General features: G+C 35.2%; 3 protein-coding genes across 6 annotated transcripts; 1 reads left to right on the forward strand and 2 right to left on the reverse strand.

The window, feature by feature from the left end:
- Positions 1-2,070: 2,070 nt before the first annotated feature.
- LOC109167240 (transcription factor TCP8-like) lies at positions 2,071-4,483 on the forward strand. Of its 3 annotated transcripts, XM_019316237.1 has the most exons (3): positions 2,073-3,364; positions 3,401-3,851; positions 4,169-4,483. In XM_019316237.1, exons 1-2 carry the CDS (start codon positions 2,297-2,299, stop codon positions 3,824-3,826), a joined length of 1,494 nt encoding a protein of 497 aa, XP_019171782.1. In that variant the 5' UTR covers positions 2,073-2,296; the 3' UTR covers positions 3,827-3,851; positions 4,169-4,483. The 3 variants fall into 3 exon arrangements, with proteins under 3 accessions (XP_019171781.1, XP_019171782.1, XP_019171780.1); XM_019316236.1 differs by having other exon boundaries at positions 2,071-3,851; positions 4,093-4,483; XM_019316235.1 differs by having other exon boundaries at positions 2,073-3,851.
- A 7,728-nt stretch (positions 4,484-12,211) lies between these two features.
- On the reverse strand, positions 12,212-16,646 carry LOC109167291 (probable magnesium transporter NIPA4). 2 transcript variants are annotated; one of them, XM_019316310.1, is made up of 10 exons: positions 15,956-16,644; positions 14,702-14,758; positions 14,477-14,567; positions 14,253-14,413; positions 13,993-14,120; positions 13,727-13,864; positions 13,101-13,193; positions 12,788-12,893; positions 12,608-12,664; positions 12,226-12,571 (listed from the first exon to the last, which is right to left on the reverse strand). In XM_019316310.1, the coding sequence occupies exons 1-10, from the start codon at positions 16,146-16,148 to the stop codon at positions 12,531-12,533; spliced, it is 1,065 nt and encodes a 354-aa protein (XP_019171855.1). In that variant the 5' UTR covers positions 16,149-16,644; the 3' UTR covers positions 12,226-12,530. The 2 variants fall into 2 exon arrangements, with proteins under 2 accessions (XP_019171854.1, XP_019171855.1); XM_019316309.1 differs by having other exon boundaries at positions 12,212-12,664; positions 15,956-16,646.
- A 1,319-nt stretch (positions 16,647-17,965) lies between these two features.
- Positions 17,966-20,385, reverse strand: LOC109167311 (nifU-like protein 2, chloroplastic). Its single transcript, XM_019316343.1, has 4 exons — positions 20,080-20,385; positions 19,891-20,008; positions 19,281-19,591; positions 17,966-18,404 (listed from the first exon to the last, which is right to left on the reverse strand). The coding sequence occupies exons 1-4, from the start codon at positions 20,230-20,232 to the stop codon at positions 18,213-18,215; spliced, it is 774 nt and encodes a 257-aa protein (XP_019171888.1). The 5' UTR covers positions 20,233-20,385; the 3' UTR covers positions 17,966-18,212.
- Between the last annotated feature and the right edge of the window lie 269 nt (positions 20,386-20,654).

The following is a 20,654-nucleotide window of genomic DNA, read 5'->3' on the forward strand; positions in this document are numbered from 1 at the left end:
CCCCCCACACTTTGAGAGTTGAACATAAACGAGGCTAGACCAGACTCGATCCCCGGTCATTCTTTCCAACTTTCACTTCTATGACCAATTGAGCTACCTATCACATAACTCTATATTTTTTGCTATTTCCATTAAAAAAAAAAAGGTGACAAAATTCAAATTCTTTAAAGAAGTTGGTGTAACTTATAAACTACATCTCGCACATCAACAAAGGGATAGAGAATTGTTATTATTATTATTATTATTATTATTATTATTATTATTATTATTATTATTATTATTATTATTAATGTGATAATGAAAAAATAATAAAGATAAGAAGGTGTGGGGTTGGGTTGGGATGAGCTGTCCAAATGCATTTGATGCTTTATCTAATGCTCTGCGCTGTCTCTCTGTTCCCCTTTACCCCTTTTTATACTTAACCACAAAACGACTCCCCAACTACATATATTATCAACCCCTTTTTATTTCTACGTTTCATATCAACCCTTCCTGCTCTCTAATTCTAATCTATATCTGTACTACAATCATAAACACATAATCAACGCCGTTAATATTTTCTCAAATACACGATTAATCATAACTCCATACTCATTAATTTAAAGTCATTACCCTTTCAAATTGACCGAACAATTAATTTTGTAATTAACAACAAGGTTTCAAGTTTAGCTAGCTTCTGACGAGAATTGTTCCGAGTGATCTTTTGTTGATTAGATCATAAAGCGGATTTCACCTAAAACGCATTTTAAAATGACTGTTGCGAAGATTTTTCTGTAAGTTCGAATTAAACTTTGTGGTAAAAACAATATTATATAACACAAATTAAAAGACCATTTTTAACATTCCCTTTCATAAAATATATATCCCCCATGATGACTACGTACTGCTTTCACCTCTGCAACTTACCACACGGCCACACTTCCCCATCTTTCTTAATTCTCTGTATATGCTGGCTCTACACAACGTGGCCCAACATACACGCTATATTCTATGATTAGACCACTGAAACTATGTTCCTTTGAAAATTTTATGACTAATTCCCTTGCTGAATTGTATGCATCTTTATTTGGTGGGACAGCTAGCATGGAGATTTAAGATTGTTTCATATCCAAAGCTAAAGATTGAATCATTAATGTTTAGTTAAGGATGGATGAGTCCCTTCTACTCAGCCACAACCCCAGGTTATATTACGGCTTAAAGTAAATGGTAATGAGGATCCTATATCCTCTCATGCTAGTCTATCTCACTTTCTCTTATTATCTTTTAAACGTATTAATTATCCATAGTTTGAGTAGGATGGTTTAATTTCTCTTTAATGAAGTCTTATTGTCAAGGCCTACAAATACAGTACGTAGTAGCATTGAGAGAATTTTGTCCAAAAAAGATTCAATTACGTTAATTCAACTCTTAATTAGTTACCCTTGATCACACTCAAATGAATTAAACTAAACATCTTTTATTCATATTTGGTTCAATTAAAGAACCCAATTTGCTAATCAGCTTGAATTGGTTGGCGTGAGTGAATGTGCATTCTCATCCCTTAAGAGAGGTCGTGAGTTCGAAATTCGAACCTCATCTTATATGGAAAAATCAATCTGACAAGCATTTTACCCCCTTAATTGGACCGGGCCAGTGCCAATGTAGATTAATTTTAAGTATGGTACAAGCTTAAAAAAAATCCAAATACGCGATCAAGATCAATCCAAACTAACCCAAATAATGGACTAATCAAAATATAAATACTATAATCATAAAAATTACCTAACGCGATAGATTATAATTAGTTGACTTTCATCCATTAAGATTCATAATTTAACAATTAACTAACTATAAAACGGTCTTATTAGGTAATATTTTAATTGCCTAAAGTATATATCAATATTAATCCATATTTTCCAAACTTGTGATGCATAACCCAAAGTAATGAATATTCTCAAAAAAAAAAAGAAAAAAAAGTAATGAAATGGAGCCCAACATGCAGTCCCACAAACCTAAGACCTCTGCTAGATTTTTTGTTTTTATAATAATAATAATTTAATTAAACCATTTAACCTATCGTCTCTCTCCATCTCTCTATCTCTGAGAGAAGTTGGAAAGAAGAAAGAGAAAGAAGAGATGGGGTTGATGATGATCAATCATCAGTCAGCCATAGAAACAGAAAATTAAAAGATTTTTTTTTTTTTGAAAAAAAAAAAAAAAAAAAAAAAAGGGAAAAGCAAAACCTATGATTTGAACCCACCAAGAAAATTCTTGATTACCCCACAGCCAGCAAACACAAAAACGTAACAAAAGTATTATGGAACCCTCGAATGCACAAAGCAACAATAAACCCAATTCCACCACCGCTTCTCAGCCCTTCAACCACCAGCATGGCGGCGCACGATCGGTGCCGTTCATGTCTTCCATCTCCATCCACGCGGCGGCGGCCGCCGCAGCTGGCCGACCACTGGGAGGGAATAATACGAGTTGTAATACCGGGTCGGGTTCGGGGTCGTCGTCTATTTCTCCGTCGACATCTTCCACTAGCGCCTCCACGTCTTCCGCGGCGGCTCCGGCGGAGCCGCCGCGGCTAGTCGACGCCTCGCTTGCCATTGCCACCAGATCGGAGGCGTTGCTCGACCCTTCCAAGAAGCCACAGCAGGCGGCGGCTCAGCAGCAGCTGGCGAAAAGATCGACGAAGGACCGCCACACGAAGGTGGACGGCCGGGGGCGGCGCATCCGAATGCCGGCGGCATGCGCGGCTAGGGTTTTCCAGCTGACTAGGGAGTTGGGGCACAAGTCCGACGGGGAAACAATTGAGTGGTTGTTACAGCAGGCGGAGCCGGCCATCATCGCCGCCACCGGCACCGGCACCATCCCGGCGAATTTCTCCACCCTGAATATCTCGCTCCGGAGCAGCGGCTCGACTCTCTCGGCGCCACCGTCGAAATCGGCGCCGCATTCTTTCCACAACACATTAGCTCTAGCGGCGGCTCACCATCCTCAAGCTCACCCTTTCGAGGAAGGCTTCTCACATATGCTAGGGTTCCACCAGACCCCTCACTTCCTAACGCCGAACCAGATCGCGGACACAATTTCCGGCGGCGGAGATGACGGCGGAGGCGGCGGAGGTAGAGGACAAGACACGACTGAGAATTACCTGGGAAAAAGATATAGAGAAGATTTGTTCAAGGACGAAGGCTCAAGTAATCCCCAAGGAGAACCTTCCGGTGCCGGAGCCGGAGCCGGAGCCTCCGGCTCCGATTCGCCGTCGAATAAGCAATTCAAAGGCTCAAATATGCAACTGCCTAAGCCTATCCAGGAGACAACAGCCGGACCGTCGTCAACCATGTTCCGACACACTAATATGATGCCAGCCGCCGCTATGTGGGCGGTGCAGAGCGGCGGCACCGCCGGCGCCGGCACTTTCTCGATGCTACCGGTGAGCGCCGTCCCCAGCACATCCGGATCCGAACCGGGTCAGATGTGGGCTTTCCAAGCTAGCAGCGGAAACACCCTTCAAGCCCCGTTACATTTCATGTCTAGGTTCAACCTTCCGGGCAATCTTGATTTTCCGGGCAGCCGAGCCACCCCATTGCAGCTGGGCTCAATGATAATGCAACACCACCACCAACAACAACAACAACAACAGCCTTCCCAGCAATTGGGGTTAGGAATGCCGGACGGAAACCTGGGGATGCTGGCGGCGTTCAATGCCTATCCAAGAACCGGTTTGAACATGAACTCCGATCATCACCAAACCGGCCGACACCCATTGGAACATCATCAGCAACACCACCAAACTCCCGACGACAGCGCCGATGATGACCCCAACACCTCCCAGTAACATCTCCACAATTTTCCATTATTTGGTATGCCTCAAATCCTTCAAATTTCATATCCAACTACTTAAAATCAAAGATTATTCCGAGCAATCTCAGTCAAATTGATCAGACTGTTAATTTAATAATCATAGTATTATAAGCTCGACTTTCAGTCATCTATTAGTCTGATTTGAGCCAATTTTTATCAGAATTACCCAATGCACACCAGTATATAGTGATTGCGGGTTTTTCTATTCACTTCTAAAGATTCATTGTTTAACATTTCCAGTAAAGAAACTCAATGCATTATGGATTGTTGATTGAGATTAAAGAAGTAATGAAGAGAATGGATTTGGTAAATGCAGAGATTTTCAAAGTGTGATGAGTGATGAATATATTGGTTGATCAAGCTGGGGATCGGATTTCCATCATCCATGGAACACAGATCGAGAGAGGTATCTACTTGTAGTTTTGTCTGTGCTTAATTTTACCTTTTTTCTTTTTCTTGTATTTTTTTTCTTTGAGAATCTTTTTTTTTTTTCTTGAGGTTTCTAGATTGGTGTGAAGAGGTTGAAATGTATTTTGGTAGCTAATTAGGAGTGAAGAGAGAGAGCTTTGTATAGGAGGATCGTATGTCTTTGTGCTTAATTATATTAAAATTTCCACCTTTCTTCTTTTCCTTATTAACTCATAACAAAATCTACCATAACTAGGCGTTTACACGGTGCACAATCTTAATAATATATGTCAGTTTATTTGTCATCCCAAAAAAAAAAAAAAAAGAAGCTACCATAACTTATTCTGATAAGTTATTTACAATTTAGTTTTTATTAATGATTAATTTAATTTTAATTTATAAAAATTATATATTTATAAATTACATTTAAAGTTCTATTAAATATAATAATTTTGAAATTAAAAAACAATATTAAAGAAAATAAACATAAAGAATAGTTGGTTTCATCAGTGACTAGTAAAAAGTAAAACAAATTTGAAAAAAAAAAAACCCTAATATATATGTGTAAAAATGTAGTAAACGTGATGGAAGTATATGTCGGACATTTTGTGCTCAGATGACACATTTGTGGCTTTCTTTGAGAGAAAATTGTAAGATGAAACTCTAGTAGTGGGATATTGATTCTTTGGAAAATAACAATTAAAGAAAGTATAAAACATATACTAAAAAAAAAAGCCAGTCACTATTTTTATTCATTTCCTTTTCTTCTTCCAACCGGCTAAAATTTTACTTCATGGTAGTTTATTTAATATTTGCAGAAGTTATATAACTTGTATAGAATTATGTACAAGGCCACCACTTTTTATTTTAAGAATAGGTTACTTTTAGTATGACATTTTAACATTTTCTTAAAATTTGAAAGGAACTTTTTTGATTTGTTTTTTCTTAAAGAGTACGGCATGTCAATCACATTAACCGCTGTAAAAATCCCATGCAATAAAATATGAAGTCGTGTTGCCTTTTGGGAATTGGGATTCAATATGAAGTCAAAAAAAATGACAAAAACTTGTGTGACACCGTCACATTGATCTTTATTTGTAAAACGAATTGGTCAAGATGAAATGTAATATTTATACCCGTAAATATAATATTAAATTAAGAACAACATATTTATTATTTATATGTGAAAGTTACGAGTTTGATACTTGTCAATACTCTAAAATCTGTCACATAAAAATTTTTTTTATTCAATTTACTCTTTTGTGTGTGTGTGTGTTAGTAGTTGTAAAAGTGTCAAACGAACAGATTAGTCTAAAATCCAGTGCAAACTCGACCTATTCGGACCAACCCGTTTGACACCTCTGAGTGTGAGTTTTCCGAGATGTGTAGAGACTAGAGAAAAAGGGAAATTCCAATGATATTCCAACCATGTAAGTATTATTAATTAATGAATGTACTTTGATAGATTGACCCACAGAGTATTTGTACTTGGAAAATGGGGATTTGGGGGTTTGGGTATATCTTGAATTTTGATCCCTCCCTTTTTCTTTTTTCTTTTTATTTTTTTAATTTTTTACTTCTTCTGATCTGCACACTGCATTTCCACATTCTGAGAGTGACTCTTCTGCAATTTTGACTGCCTTCAGATGAGCTTCTCGTTTTCACTGCTAATTAATTCAACCCCACCACCTTTGCCATTTTCCCCCTACACTTTCCCCTATTTCTAATTGGACCCTCAATCTTTTCTGGATTATAAAAGTTTGCCGTGCTGATTGGCACATATGTTTTTTTTTTTTTTTTAAAGGAATGTGTTTTTAATTTGGTTATATATATTTGTGAGGTTTTATACTTGGGTTTAATTATATATTCATTTGGTATCATTTTATATGTCTAGTTCGACTAACGATATTTAGCTTAAAGTATTTTCTTCTCTCGTTTAATTTTATGTGTCTGATTCAATTATTGAGATTTGATTGAATTTATTTACTATTCAATATTTCATAATATTAAGTTTCGAATTTGTATATAAAACTTATATATTTATAAACTATATTAAAAGTATTATTGAACACACCAAATCAGAATTATTAATCATAAAAAAATACTAATAAAAATAAGAAAAGATGAAAGTAGAAAAAATCACACTTCAGTTCAGACCAAATCAGGTACTAAAGAAACTAAACCAAAACACAAAAGGTTTCAAGTCCAGTTTGATAATATCAAGAACCGGAAACGTCGATTTCGGTTCCAAAGTGATTAAAAAAAAAAAAAAATTACCGGTAAGCCACTTATTTATATTATTTTGGACCACACAAGTCTTATATCAAATCATTTTCACCCCCAAAAGAATAGTAGTCTTTTGTCTACTTGTATAAACCCACCCCAAGTTTGTTGTCATGCATTTTTCATGTGAAAATACAATAATTTATACTTTCTATAGTATAAATGAGGCATAACCATGTATCCGGTCTAGCGATATAAACCATAAACATTAAGTATAATCATATTTATACTCTTTAAGATTAATTTTATCGACTATGTCAACTTTATATCGGTTATAACCTAAAAGCATAAGTAATTGTACACTAATACTAATCAACATTTTAAACTTTTTTTTTTGTGTGTGTATATATGTATATAGCCGCAGCTGCAAGCTCACGTTTGATGCACTACGCTGTCAGATCCTATATATCTAGGCATATATAATCTATCTTAGTTTATATGTATTCTGCTTTAATTTTTTGTTTGAATAATGTAATAAATAGGGTGTTGGTGGGTCGTTAGGTGGCTGCTAATTATAGATCCACCTTTAAAGTCTTTTATTTGAATGACATTTCTGTTTTCATGTTGACAAGAATTCAGACTGCAACGTGGCCGGTAACATTGTTTTGCTTATGAGGATAATCAGGCGAGATAGATAAACTACACTAGAAAAATTTCGTGTCATAAACTTGATCAATAAATTAAAGTATTGGTGCTGGCCTCTAAGCAATTCGACATCTACCATACTGTAAGTCAAGCACGCTTAATCACAGAGTTCTTTGGCTATCTGATTGTCATATCATACTTAAAATCAATTGGTAATAAGTAGGTAGACATTAACCATTTAACTACATCCCTCCATGAAAAATCACTGAATCACGTTTCGAATCGAGTAGCTAGGAGCTGAACTCGGCCAACTTCACTAACGCCTAGCCAACACCATTAAGCCAAGCCTCGCGAGACACTATTCCTCTCATTCTTGAGATACAATTGTCATGAATATTCGACTTCCCATGATGGATAGATATGGGTGGAAGTCATGTAATACAATCTCACATTAATTTCGTTACAATTAAAAAAAATTACAAAATAATTTTAAACGAAAATTTGAAGAGTCAAATTTAATATTCTATTGTTTAATGTAAATTAAAATATGACATTAATTGTTACACATTTAAGTATTTGATCTTAACAATAGCATATTTGCTGGTTGAGATTATTAGGTAGTGGCTTAGACTCTTAGAGAGGGCTAAACACAATATCTTACTGATATAAATTCAAAATGTGACGGAGACAGTTATATAAAATATAAAGAAATAAAACAAAAGTTTTTTAAAATTTAAAAAGGAGGAACCTAACTTTCTCCGTCGCTAATTTTGTTTGCAAGTTAAAACAGTATATAAATGTTTTTGGGGATACGAAAACAAATATGTGAGAATGCGCAGACATGCACATGTGTTTCTGTGCATGCAATTTATTATTAATTTTTTATTAAAAAAAAGTTTTTAGCCCCAAACTTTAATCAATGACTTTCCCGCCATTTTCATTTGAAAATTAAAAAAAAAAAAATCAATTACATCACCGAACTTTATATAAAAAAAAATTAATTAGGTCTTTAAAAGTTAAAAAAAAATTATAATTAACCACATCAATTTTGTCAATTTGATGCAATTAAATTAATTAAGAGTTAATTACTGAAATGATCCCTTGACTATAGCGAAATTACTAATTTGGTCTTTGACTATTTTTTTGACCAATTAAGTCTCTCAACTTTAAAAATCTTAACCAATTTGGTCCTCCGTTTGTTTGACCGTTAGTCAACCGTTAACTTGGGACCAAATTGGTAATTCGCTATAGTCAAGGGACCATTTTTGTAATTAACTTTAAGGGTGGGCAATTCGGTTCAGTTTTCTCGAACCGAACCGTACCAAACTAGTTAGATTCGGTAATATACCGAACAATCGAACGGTAATAGATTCTTGTATATTGAACAGTTCGGTAAAAACTCGAACCGAACTGAATTGTTCGATAAAAAACGAACCGAACACATAGTATAGAACTTTTGATAACAAACCATAAAGAAATCAAATAAAATATTTACGAGAGATACCGTGATAATATGAGTTGAACGGCAGAGCAAGTAGCAAGGGACTTGGATTTACTTTTTATTTATTTATTTATATATTTATTTATTTATTTATTATTATTATTATTATTATTATTATTATTATTATTATTATTATTATTATTATTATTATTATTATTAAAAAAAATCAAACGGTATTCGGTTCAGTTTAATTTTTTTACCGAACAATTCGGATCGGATCGGATCGATTTTTCATGAATCGTTCGGTATACAAGAATCCAATACCGTTCGGTTGTTCGGTGTATTACCAAACCAAACTAGCTCGGTTTGGTTCGGTACGGTTCGATTTGAGAAAACTAAACCGAATTGCCCACCCCTAAAGTTAATTACCAAAATGGTCCCTTGACTATAGCAAAATTACCAAATGGTCCCAAGTTAACGGTTGACTAACGGTCAAACTAACGGAGGACCAAATTGGTTAAAATTTTTAAAGTTAAGGGACTTAATTGGTTAAAAAAATAATCAAAGACCAAATTGATAATTTTACTATAGTCAAGGGACCATTTTGGTAATTAACTCATTAATTAATCAGTTATCTAAAGGTTATCAAAAAATTGGCAAATTATTATGTGAACCGGGATCCAAATGTTTACAATTTACATACTAAATGTTCATAATTTACCTTTTAAAAATTCAAAATTTGTATAATACGAACACACAATATTAACATATATGTAATTGATTATCTTATTTTGTATTCACAAGTTACTTTCAAATACTATAGTCACACAATATTAACATATTAAGATTTGATGACCATGTATTATATTTATATATTTTGACTTAGAAACACAATTTATATTCTAAAAGTTCATAATTAAAATACTAAAAATACATGATTTATACGTCGTGACCAGAGTCCACCTCCATGTATAACAACTACAAAAAGTTGTAGCAATATTAATTAATTTTTTAAAAAGCTTCATTGGGTTAGTCTCCACTAATCCATTAGTCCGGGAATTTCGCAATGAAAGGCTGCACTTTTTTGCTCAATTCTTCAACTTTTATTACGGCGGGGAAAAACTATGTATAAACATAACAAATTTTCAAAGTATCGTTATCAAATATTTTTTTTTTAAAAAGTAATATTAGTGATTATAGTATAATTTCATCGAATATACGTCATTGTATAAGTCTGAGATGATATAATTAATAAATAGAAATTTAGAGGACCAAGTCTAACATCATGTCGCATAATGTAACAATACTAACTACTACACAAATATAAATAAATAAATAAAATTATGAAAAATCTACCGTGTTAATTGGCATGCACAGATTACAACCTAAAATTTTTTAGATTTGTACCAATTGTTTGATACAAATTTAAAACTTTTTTCATTTACTTGTATATTATACTTGATGCAAGATACACTAATAAAGTAATAATAATGCACAGTTTATAATTTTTTTAATAAAATATATATATATTTTTTACATATGGAGTAATATTTAAGGCTTTGATTATGAGATTTTGTTAAACATTTTGGTAATGGTGTAGTGCAGATTTGGTATGAGAAAACATAAAATATAGGTAGAGAATTGTGTGAACATTTTACTGTTTGGGAAAAGACAAGACATCTTAAATATGAAGTTCTGTTCCGTTAGACTGCAAATCAACGGCTCACATTCTTTCTGGCTCGAACAGTCACGGATTTAACAGTGCTAGTACTATCAGGCTCTGTTCGTTTCAAACCTCAATTTACTATATTGCCCAGAGTTTTTTTTTTTTTTTTTTTTTTAAATAAATAAATAAATAAATAAATATATATATATATATATATATATATATATATATATATATATATATATATATATATATCCTACCATCTATACACATATGATGGTATTAACATATCCTCCCAAATGCTCTGTCAGGCCGGGGTATAGGAGGTCCTTAGGGTTGGGATTCAACCTTTTGGAAGAATGATGGTATTAACATACTAGTATAGTCAACTCAGTTGGTCACAATAGTAAAATTTGAGAACTATGATCTGGGCAAAGTGAGGGGTTCCTTTTGCACAGTATTCAAAAGTTTAGCATTTGTGTTCTGTTAAGTTATTATGATTTACATCTTTCTAGATGCTCTGTCAGGCCGATGTATGGGATCCGAGTTGGAGATTCAACCTATTGGGAACAACAATGATGGTATAAACATTTTAAACTCTTGTTTATATGCATATGGTGATGCAAAGATCCTTTCTTGTAATGGTACAAACATTCCTAGACCATGAGAAGTATTATATTGTGTTGGAAAGTTTATAGAGAAATTAATATTCATTAATTATGTGCATGTGATATAATGTTTATGTGATTATTCGGTGTTGTGGAATATATAAATAATCATATCTAATGTTAGATGATAGATAAGAATTTGTAATAGTGGAGCAATCTTTATTACGATTATATTATGCTTGCCGAAATATTAAGAGTAGTGAAATGTTAAAATCCAATTTTTGTCCCAAACTTAGAAACTTAATAAATAAGTAATTGTAATTGTAAATATCACATTTTCGTTCATAAAAATTGTCATTTTCTTCTCAAAAATAAAAAAATAAAAAATTGTCATTTTCTTTATTTGTTTGTTATTAATATATAGAATGGAATTGTCCCAAACCCCACGCTATTCACGTGCAGCTACTAGATAAGGTAAGTGTTTATGCGCTTTTAGCAGGGCGGATGCAACTGCGCTTGTCATGCCTAAATAATATGATACAATTTCATTGTCCAATCAATCAAAAACTTCAAGCGCTCTAACATTTTAATGTATAATAGGTCATCAACATTTTTATAATAAAGTGTCATTTGAGATGCATATTAAGTCAATAACGTAAGATCGAGAATATAAATATATTATTAAATTTTATTGTTTTAGATTTAGATGGGCATTGAAAAGAAAAGGAAAAGTGAAAAAGTAAATCTCAATTTTTCAAAAGTTGCCACCCATCATCAATGGAGGATGTTGATATGGATGCTCGTCTTCCAAAAGTAACGAAACAAAGTGAACCATGGGTGAGGGTGAGGGTTATAATAATTTTTTAAAAACAAAATGATATTTTTGGCCAATTGACACCCATTATGAATGGGAGTAAGTGACAATTCTGACTTCGTGAGACATGTAATACTTTTTAGTTAAAATACAATATTTTTCTATACACTTATCAAATACAGTACATTTTAATTAAAAAGTATTATTGATATCACACAAGACTTATTCCATCAATGATTGTCATGTTTCATTTAACTAAAAGTCTAAATTGAAAATTGAATTATACATTTATATTTTATATAATGTAATGTATACTCAACAAAGACCAAATGGATTTCGAACATAATCCAATTTCAACAAAATCAAGTGTTCATATAATCCAATTTCAACAAAATCAAGTGTTCTTTAATTTGGCAGTGCTCCTATAATGCATATACACACGAGTTGTGTTCTACCTAACCACTAACATTAGAGAAGAGGTTTCTCTCACACCTTTCTGGTATCTGAACTGTAAATGATATATGCAGCCTTATCTTCTGTCAAGACTAGTCATATACAATTTCTGGTATATGAATGAAGCTTATGTTTGGACTTTGGAGGAGTAATACATATGGGGCATTTGTTTGTTACGTCCCTAATTTTCATTGTTTTTGTGTGTAGACATCATTGGAGAAGAAGAGGAAAGATGTCTGTTTTTTTTCCACAGAAAGGGAAAGGGAAAAACCAGAGGCTCTCCCTTTTCTATGCACTACTTGGAAGAAAGAATACTCCTACTTAGTAAAATACAATCTCACACAAGTGTGTTTTTTTTCTCAGAGATTGGCCACTGTAATGAGCAAAAAGTGAGAAGAAAAGAAGAAAAATCAAAATACATCATGGTGATCTCGAGGTATCTTGCCGCTTCAAAGGGATGCCTTCCTGACCGAAACCATCCTGCTTCAAAGGGATGCCTTCCTGACCGAAACCATCTTCCTCATCACCGTGCTTGGGAAGTCTTGGCGTGTTACCTGTACATGTAGTTTAGAATGACTAGTAACTAAATTACCAGAATTCAGACTAGGTAGACGTGCAGGTGTGTTCAATGGTTTCTAACCAATTTAAGGCCAGTGAGAAAGATTAGGAAAATATACATTCAGCCATGTCTTTGGTTTTGTGAAGGAGAAAAGTTCCAGAAAGTATTGTCACAAATCCACACATCTCTGTCACAATTTGTGTAGGGTTCTGTCTATCCCAGTCCTAATCACGCAAACAAAAAGCAAATTTGAGTTGTAAGAAATCATGTTATATGACACCTACAGTATTCAGTACCTCAACATTTTAAGCTTAAAAAAGAAAGAATTTGTATCATTAAACACCATCAAACACACACACACACACACATATATATATATAAAGAAAATATCCAATTAGTAACACTTTTATCAGGATGTGCTATGAGATTACCTTGAACATGATCACACTAGCCAAAATGGTTAGAGATGTAAACATAACATAGTATATAGGTGACACAACAGCTGTGTTGAATGTGTCAAGAGCCTGCACTCATAATTACAAGAATAGTGGTTAGGAAGGTTGGGACAAAGTACAAAATAACCTATCATCAGTGCAGTCAATGAAAAAATTTAGGCATGGGGAGAGAGCCACCATATTCATTTTACACTAAGAAGCATTTTATTCAAATGGGCAAATTATGCATCAACCCTATACCAGTATATGTACGTCAATAAAATGGTTCTACTGCAGAACAAAGGCAGGTATGAAAGATTGGAAGTTGGAACTTGAACCAACAGAGCATTACATAGATATAGCATCAAACAATATACATTTGCAATTTTAAAGATAGTTGCAGGAATTATATAGCAACGCCTGAGGTTAGCACAAACCAACCAGCAATACACCACCAGACTAATTTCTTAACCATGTGACTGATTTGATAGAGAGAACTACTTATTTTGGATGATATGTGCTTTATCATGTGAATAGATTCAGCAAGCCTCTGCTGTGACTTTCTTTTGGTAATGCATTGTTGGAACAAGAAGAGAAAGAGATATTGAAGCAAGGGTAATTACCATATTTAAATAATTCATTTGAGTAAGCACACAAACCACGACGACCAAAGTAAAGGCCCAGGTCTGGGGATATATTAGCTGATTCATTCCTGACAATGTCAACTTTAGAGCAATACCAATTGCTTTGACACTCATCACCTGTTAAAAACAGGCGGCTAAGCTGAAAAGTTTGCTTGGAAAAATAATTACATGGGCAAAAAAAGGAAAAAAAAAAAAAAAAAAAAAAACAAGCAAGCTCAGAACCAGCTCAATCTCTGCATACATACCGATAAGGAACCTACTAGTGAACAAACTCCAATATAGCACATTACGTGTGTCTGCCCGTATTTTGGTATGTAGCAAAATACGATAGTCAAGGCAGCTATTACCACCACAGAAGCATAACACAGAAAACCTGAAAGAAATTGTATGCTGATTAACATCGTAACTCATGATGGGAAGAAAAAAGACAACAGGTCACTGAAGCAAGCATGAAGGATACAATTTCAATCCCTTATGCAGCCATCAAAACATATATATAAATTACCTGGCTCAGTAGCAAGATCCCACACTTCTTTCACTGATTCAATCTGGCGTTCTTGAGGAGCATGCAGAACAATTGTGATGGATCCCACAACACACAATGCACAACCAAGAATTCCAAATATATGTAGCTTCTCTCGTAAAATAATGTGTGCAAGCACTGCACTGCAATAGGCAATAGCTCATAAGTAATCAAGACAAGATAATTAAAATTATTTTCTAACATACCTTATGATAATGCTGAGTGCACCAAGAGGAGTAACCAGAATAGCAGGTGCAAATGCATAAGCTGCAAAATTGGCAATTTCTCCTACAATCACTGTTGCAACAACAGTAAACCATTAGACTTCCTTTTCCATTGAATTTTTTTATATATATAAATAAAGAGTAACAGGGGCACAAGTATATCCATTATGTAAATTCAAATGAGATTCTCATAAAAGTGCAACTCACTGGTAATCATGCCCGCCCACCAAAGGGGCTCATACAGGTATGAGTATCCCCCCACTCCTGTCAAAGTTTATTAAAAAATTTATCATCAGAACACTGTGTCTCAAAATCTTAATTGGAAAGACATGCACTATTAAGTTATATATGGGGTCCAGAAGCAATTACGAACCATATGAATGCCAGAACAACAAATGTGAATATCAACAGCAAGAAAGGCCACAATATACACAGTTTATATGATATAAGCCAACCTAATGAGGCATAATTATACTAGAAATATTATACAGTGCACGAACAACTTCTACCAAACTTTCAAGTATATATTCATGACAGCAATGAGCAATCAAAAGGGAAAAATAGGTCACAGTTATCATTATGCATTTCTTGTGCTAAAATCCTAATAATTTAAGTTCATTCTGAAATAGTCTCAGGTAACAAGACCAGAGCCTTCTCTTTGAAATAACAGTTTGAAAGGAAATAGGGATTGTAAAGCAAAGTCTCATGGTACATGCGGTCAAGTTCAAAATGGGAGTTATGAGATAGAGCAGTTAGGAGTCTTATGAGAAATTCAAATATCATTACCAGCTGGATCTAAAATATATGCAATCTAATGACCATCCCACACCTTGACCATTCTTCAATAAATGACCTATGGATGTGCACTGAAGAGTTAGTTAACATGTATTTTCAATGTCCAGAGAAAAGGATAAGCTTCTGCTTCTAAATTATCTCAAACTACAAGGCTGCAACAAGAAGTCAAGAAACTACATTATGTCTGGCTACCATCTCAACACCAGCTACCCAATGGTCAAATAAAAACAATGAACAAAAGAGGAGAAGGTGACTTAACCCTATTTACTTCAATGGATCTATCCAGTCATCTAAAAATGCAGCAATAAATGAACAATTGAGCTGCAAGTAGTAACAACACAATGAGTCTTTTCATCTTTTGCACGATTGTGATGATTTCTGGTCGAAGTTTAAATCACAGCACTCCATACTTACCCTATCATATGTAATTTGTCAAGGCTTCCCCTATTCAGACATATAGGACATCCTCAAAATGCTTACAAATTATGAATAATCAAAGCTAATTAGCAGCAGCATTCCACATCATAAAAAATAAAAAAAAAATAAAAAAAAGTGCAAATCCAATTCATTAGCTCTGGTGCTAAACCATGAGAAAATTACGATAGAATGCGGATTAATTAAATTTTAACGTGAATACAGAGGAAGAGAAGAGCACTAGAGCAGTACCAGCCCTGGTGCCAGACGCTGCGGCCCTTTTTAAACCCTTCTTCTTAATAATAAAGCTAGCGCCGATGAACAAGCTGGACGACAATGCGAGAACCAATCCCTTGATATTGTCGGAGGACATTCCATTGTAAGCATCCCTCAAGCTCTGCGAAATCGAAGCTGACGCTGACGCAGACGCTGCCCCTGACGCCATCAAATTTTTAAAAAAGCCTTAAACCCTAGTACTCCCCCACTATCATTCTTCGCAGAAACACCGACCGATGCGTACGTACGTACGTCTATATTGAATTACTGATCACCCCGACGGCGACGGCCGCAACCGAATCCCCTCGGAGCAGGCGGCAACGAATCGGGAGGTGAATCAAGCGGCGGCGGTGGCGCCGGCGGTGTACAAGACGGAAGGCGTCGAGATAGAGGGCCGATGATAGGGGGGTAACAGCTGGGGAAGAGAGTGATATTGCGTTGCTAGATCGAGGAGAGACCGAGAATGGATTTGAGCGAAAGTGATATGAGTTTACCGTGAGTATACGACTCTGATACCTGGAGAATGAGATGAACTCGACGCATAAACCATTCGTGAAACCGAAAATGGTACCCGCTTACGTGGCATCTCAATTCTTCCCTCGTGTACGTATTTAAGTATTTTACACACCACACTATACTGTGCTTGCGTTGGTTATACGGAATATGACAATATCAGATAAATATAATACGGAGTATGAAATAAACAATAATAAACAAATTTCCATCCTACATTGAATAAACATGCAGCCACTCTTAATTTATTAATTTTGATAGTGTAAATACTAAATACTATCGGGTATACATGTACCGAACTACCGATGTGGGTAATCTGATTGTCCTTTCAGATGTATATCCGTTTGCGAGCTTCTTTGTATAAGGAATTGAGCTTGGAATTAGGTGACAATGGGTAAGAAGTTCCAAGCATAAAATAATTGCACAAAATGGACTAAAAATCTCTTCCTTTAGCATTTAATGCGGTATTTATAAGAGAGTAGGGGAACACATATCGGAAGCTCGGCATGCGCGACACGTGTTGCCCATGCACAGTGGCAGGTCGGATGCTAAGCTAATCTCTCCACGTGGACTAGGGTTCCTGACAACCTCATTCTTGCTGCGATTGGATTTGACTAAGGCGAGTGGAATTCCGTTTTCTAAGTGGGAAAGGTTGGGTGATTCGTCCCAACCTAATATGATCGGAGTGACCTCAAAAGTAGGAAACTACTGATTTACCTTTGGGCCCCCGATGACTTAACTTAAAGGTGCCAAGTGCCTCCTTTACCTTATCCAAACGAGCGGATAACACGTAAAACGTCATGATTGCTAATTATATAGTATCACCTATACATTACTCCGTATTATATATATATATATATATATATATATATATATATATATATATATATATATATACTAGTCTTTTCTATGCGCGATGCGCAAAAACATATGCCCAATATTTATATTTTTAAAAATAACTAACAAATTTTTACTAATTAAAATCAATGTGAAATAAAATGTATTTATTATATTAATCTAATATATAATGAATATATAATGTTTTACAAATATTGTTATAATTAAAGAATATAAGAAAAGATATGGTAGATTCATGTGCATGGTAAGTAACGGAAAAGATAACGGAAGTTATAACGGTAAGGGTATTTTTGTCCAAAAAATTGTATAGTACAACTCTAAAAGCACAATGTACAAAATGATTAGCATTAAAAATATGGACATAAATGAGGAATATAACTTTGATTGAGACTTATTTTGTTTTTAGATTAGATTAGATATATGGCATGTGATCACTGAGTCATACATATCGTAGTTTACACATTGTTAAGTGATTTATAGTTAGAAATTGTGAAACCGCTCCCAACCCGCCAGGTTAGACCCGTTTAACCCGTATTTTAAACATTGGGTTAGAGAATTGTCAACCCAGCCCGTATAACCTGCATCCTCCACCTTGACATGCCTGGAGAAAATTTATCCTGCAGCAATATACATGCTTACCATCTCTTCATTTTTATTCTCAAAATACAGGATTTGTAAATGTCCATTGAAGCACAACTGTACATAGATACAAAGTGAAAGCATCGTAGATTAGTTCCAGGCATTATCAGCCTGCTGAGTTGAATCAAGTGTTTCGGATGGCGCTATTGCAGCTCGTGCTTTAGATGGTGTATTGAAATGCTAGTAATGTTTGATTCATGTGTTTCGACAATAAACATATAAGTTACTGCAGAAGTTGAACGGCCGCTATTGCTGGGATTTTCTCCCGGAGTTTCTGAGTCACAGCCACACGAACTGTCATCACGCCTGCTGCAGGACCTGAGATTCGGACCTTTACTATTGGCTCCTCAATGGCAACTAACTCTAGTGTTCCACCGGCTGCCCCAACAAGGTAAGGTCTTATCTCTTCAAGTACCTACAACGTTTATAATAATTAAATTGAACTATGTATGCCAAAACATGATAGAGACAGTGCATATACCAAAAAAAAAAAAAAAAAAAAAAAGGGATCAAGTAGGCTTGATGATCTAAATATGCAGAGACAATACAACTCCTCTCCATAGGGTAAAAACACTAAAAATTATGGCTTTCACAGATGTGATCAAACCACTATAAACAAATCAGGGCATTTCAGCTTGAATGTGGAACAACTTTGAGAATGGAGGACTAAATGTGTCAAAATTGAAAGTCAATTACTAAATCTGTAATGGTTAATATATTCGAGGGAACAAAAACTCTTCACATTGACAAATTGGGCATCGCAATGTCAGAAATCAGAATGGAGATAATTTTACTGAGAGTATGCCTTGGTTCAACTGTAGCTAACATTTAGTCAGCCACACGCCCACACGTAAGTTCCAAGAATTGAGTAGTACTACAAACTTTCTCCAGTACTAAACATAAAAGATGCTGGGTTATGTACACAAAACACAACCAATCCTTAGGCAAAATCTAGTTGGATCAGCCAAATAGGTTTTATTTCTAAATTCAATTCTCTTAAGCTATCTTTTCTCTTAAGTTTCAATATAACTCTACCTCTACTATCCTATTACTATCATGTTAAAGTTCTTTAATACCAGTGCATCATAGGCCAAAACCGAGCGTACGTCCAAGTAACACCCCTTGTATTAAAAAATAAATGCAAATGAATCGAATTTGCAATTCATCTCCATTGTTGTCAATTGAGAATTCGAAATACTTCATATATAAATACATTAAATTAAATACTGCACTTACAAAAAATGTAGAACATAAATAAATAAAAGGAGATAAAGACTAGTATGAACATTACCATCTCTATGTTTTCTTCATTAAGCTCAAGGCCAGTTTCTTCATCTGGAATTGATTCAACTGCAAATATTTCTGGTATCTTTTCCATCAAACGACGCTCGATGCCCATTTTCATTGTCACTACAGCACTAGGGCAGGACCCACATGCTCCCTGCAGTTTCAACTTCACAACATTGCCATCGATTTCATGCAAGGCAACATTACCCCCATCAGCAATGAGATATGGTCGAACTTCATCCAATACACTTTCAACATTCTCTGCAGTCAATGGTAACTCCACTGCTGATTCGGGAGTTGCAACAGCCTTTACAACTGCACAAGCAAGAAAAGTATTCCACATTACGAGAATTCACATTAAATAGTCCCAAACTCCAGATACACCCACGGCATTCAATTGAAACAAATCCAGGTTAGTACATATCACGTAATAGGAATAAACTTAAGGCCAGAAGTACATTTCCAGAACCCTTTATGAAGCACTTACTTTCAAGTAATCAAGGAAATACCTATAGGCTATACCTTCAGAACTAAACACAGTAAAACAAATACTCCATTCCTCATTCACAAAAAGTATAAAACCAGAAAACCTAACCGATTTCCCCCCAACTTACCCCGGTGCTTATGACTGACAGTGAAATGGATACTTTGCAGAGAGCGCGACGACGCCAGCCATAGAGGGTTGCGCTGCCTCCTCGAGAGCGAAACCCTAGCTCCCACGAAACTAGGACTCTGCAATTACTGAAGCAATTAATAATTCGGAAAATAAATTATAAAAGCACGTCTGCTTACTATGCCCACACCTTGATAGGAGGAGGATGGAAAAGCGTGGTGGTGTAAGACGACGAAGAGCAGGTAGCGGCGGAGGCGGAGGAGGAGGAAGGGGATTCGAGGAGTCGTTGGTTCCCTCCACAATAGATAGGAGACTGAGGATTCAACGCCATGGCCGATTGCATATCCGGAGCTCAAAATTCGTAAAAATAACAAAAGGAATTGCAATCTGAATTGAATTTTGATTGTTTCTTCTTCTTTCCTCGCTTATTCTAATTGATAATTTAGTATTACAATCGAAATTGGTTTTTTGTTTTTTATACAATCGAAGAATCTTCCGTAATTAGCAGTTGTGGAGAACTGGAGCTGGAAAGAGGCGTGTAGCTGACCCATTCCGATGAAGAGTACAACTGTCCAGTGGGCTTTGTTGGGCTACTTTGCAAATGAATTGTGGAATATCGGCCCAACTACTTCGGTTCCGCAAATTATGCCATGGAAACGTGTTCACCGAGAATGGTGAACACAAGACAAAACGACGTTGTTTTTAGGCAAAAAAAAAAATTTCACGGATGTGGAGTTAACGGCGCGCGTTTGATCAAATTATGAA

Source organism: Ipomoea nil, unplaced genomic scaffold (assembly GCF_001879475.1).
Source record: "Ipomoea nil cultivar Tokyo-kokei standard unplaced genomic scaffold, Asagao_1.1 scaffold3147, whole genome shotgun sequence".
In the NCBI taxonomy this organism is placed as follows: domain Eukaryota; kingdom Viridiplantae; phylum Streptophyta; class Magnoliopsida; order Solanales; family Convolvulaceae; genus Ipomoea; species Ipomoea nil.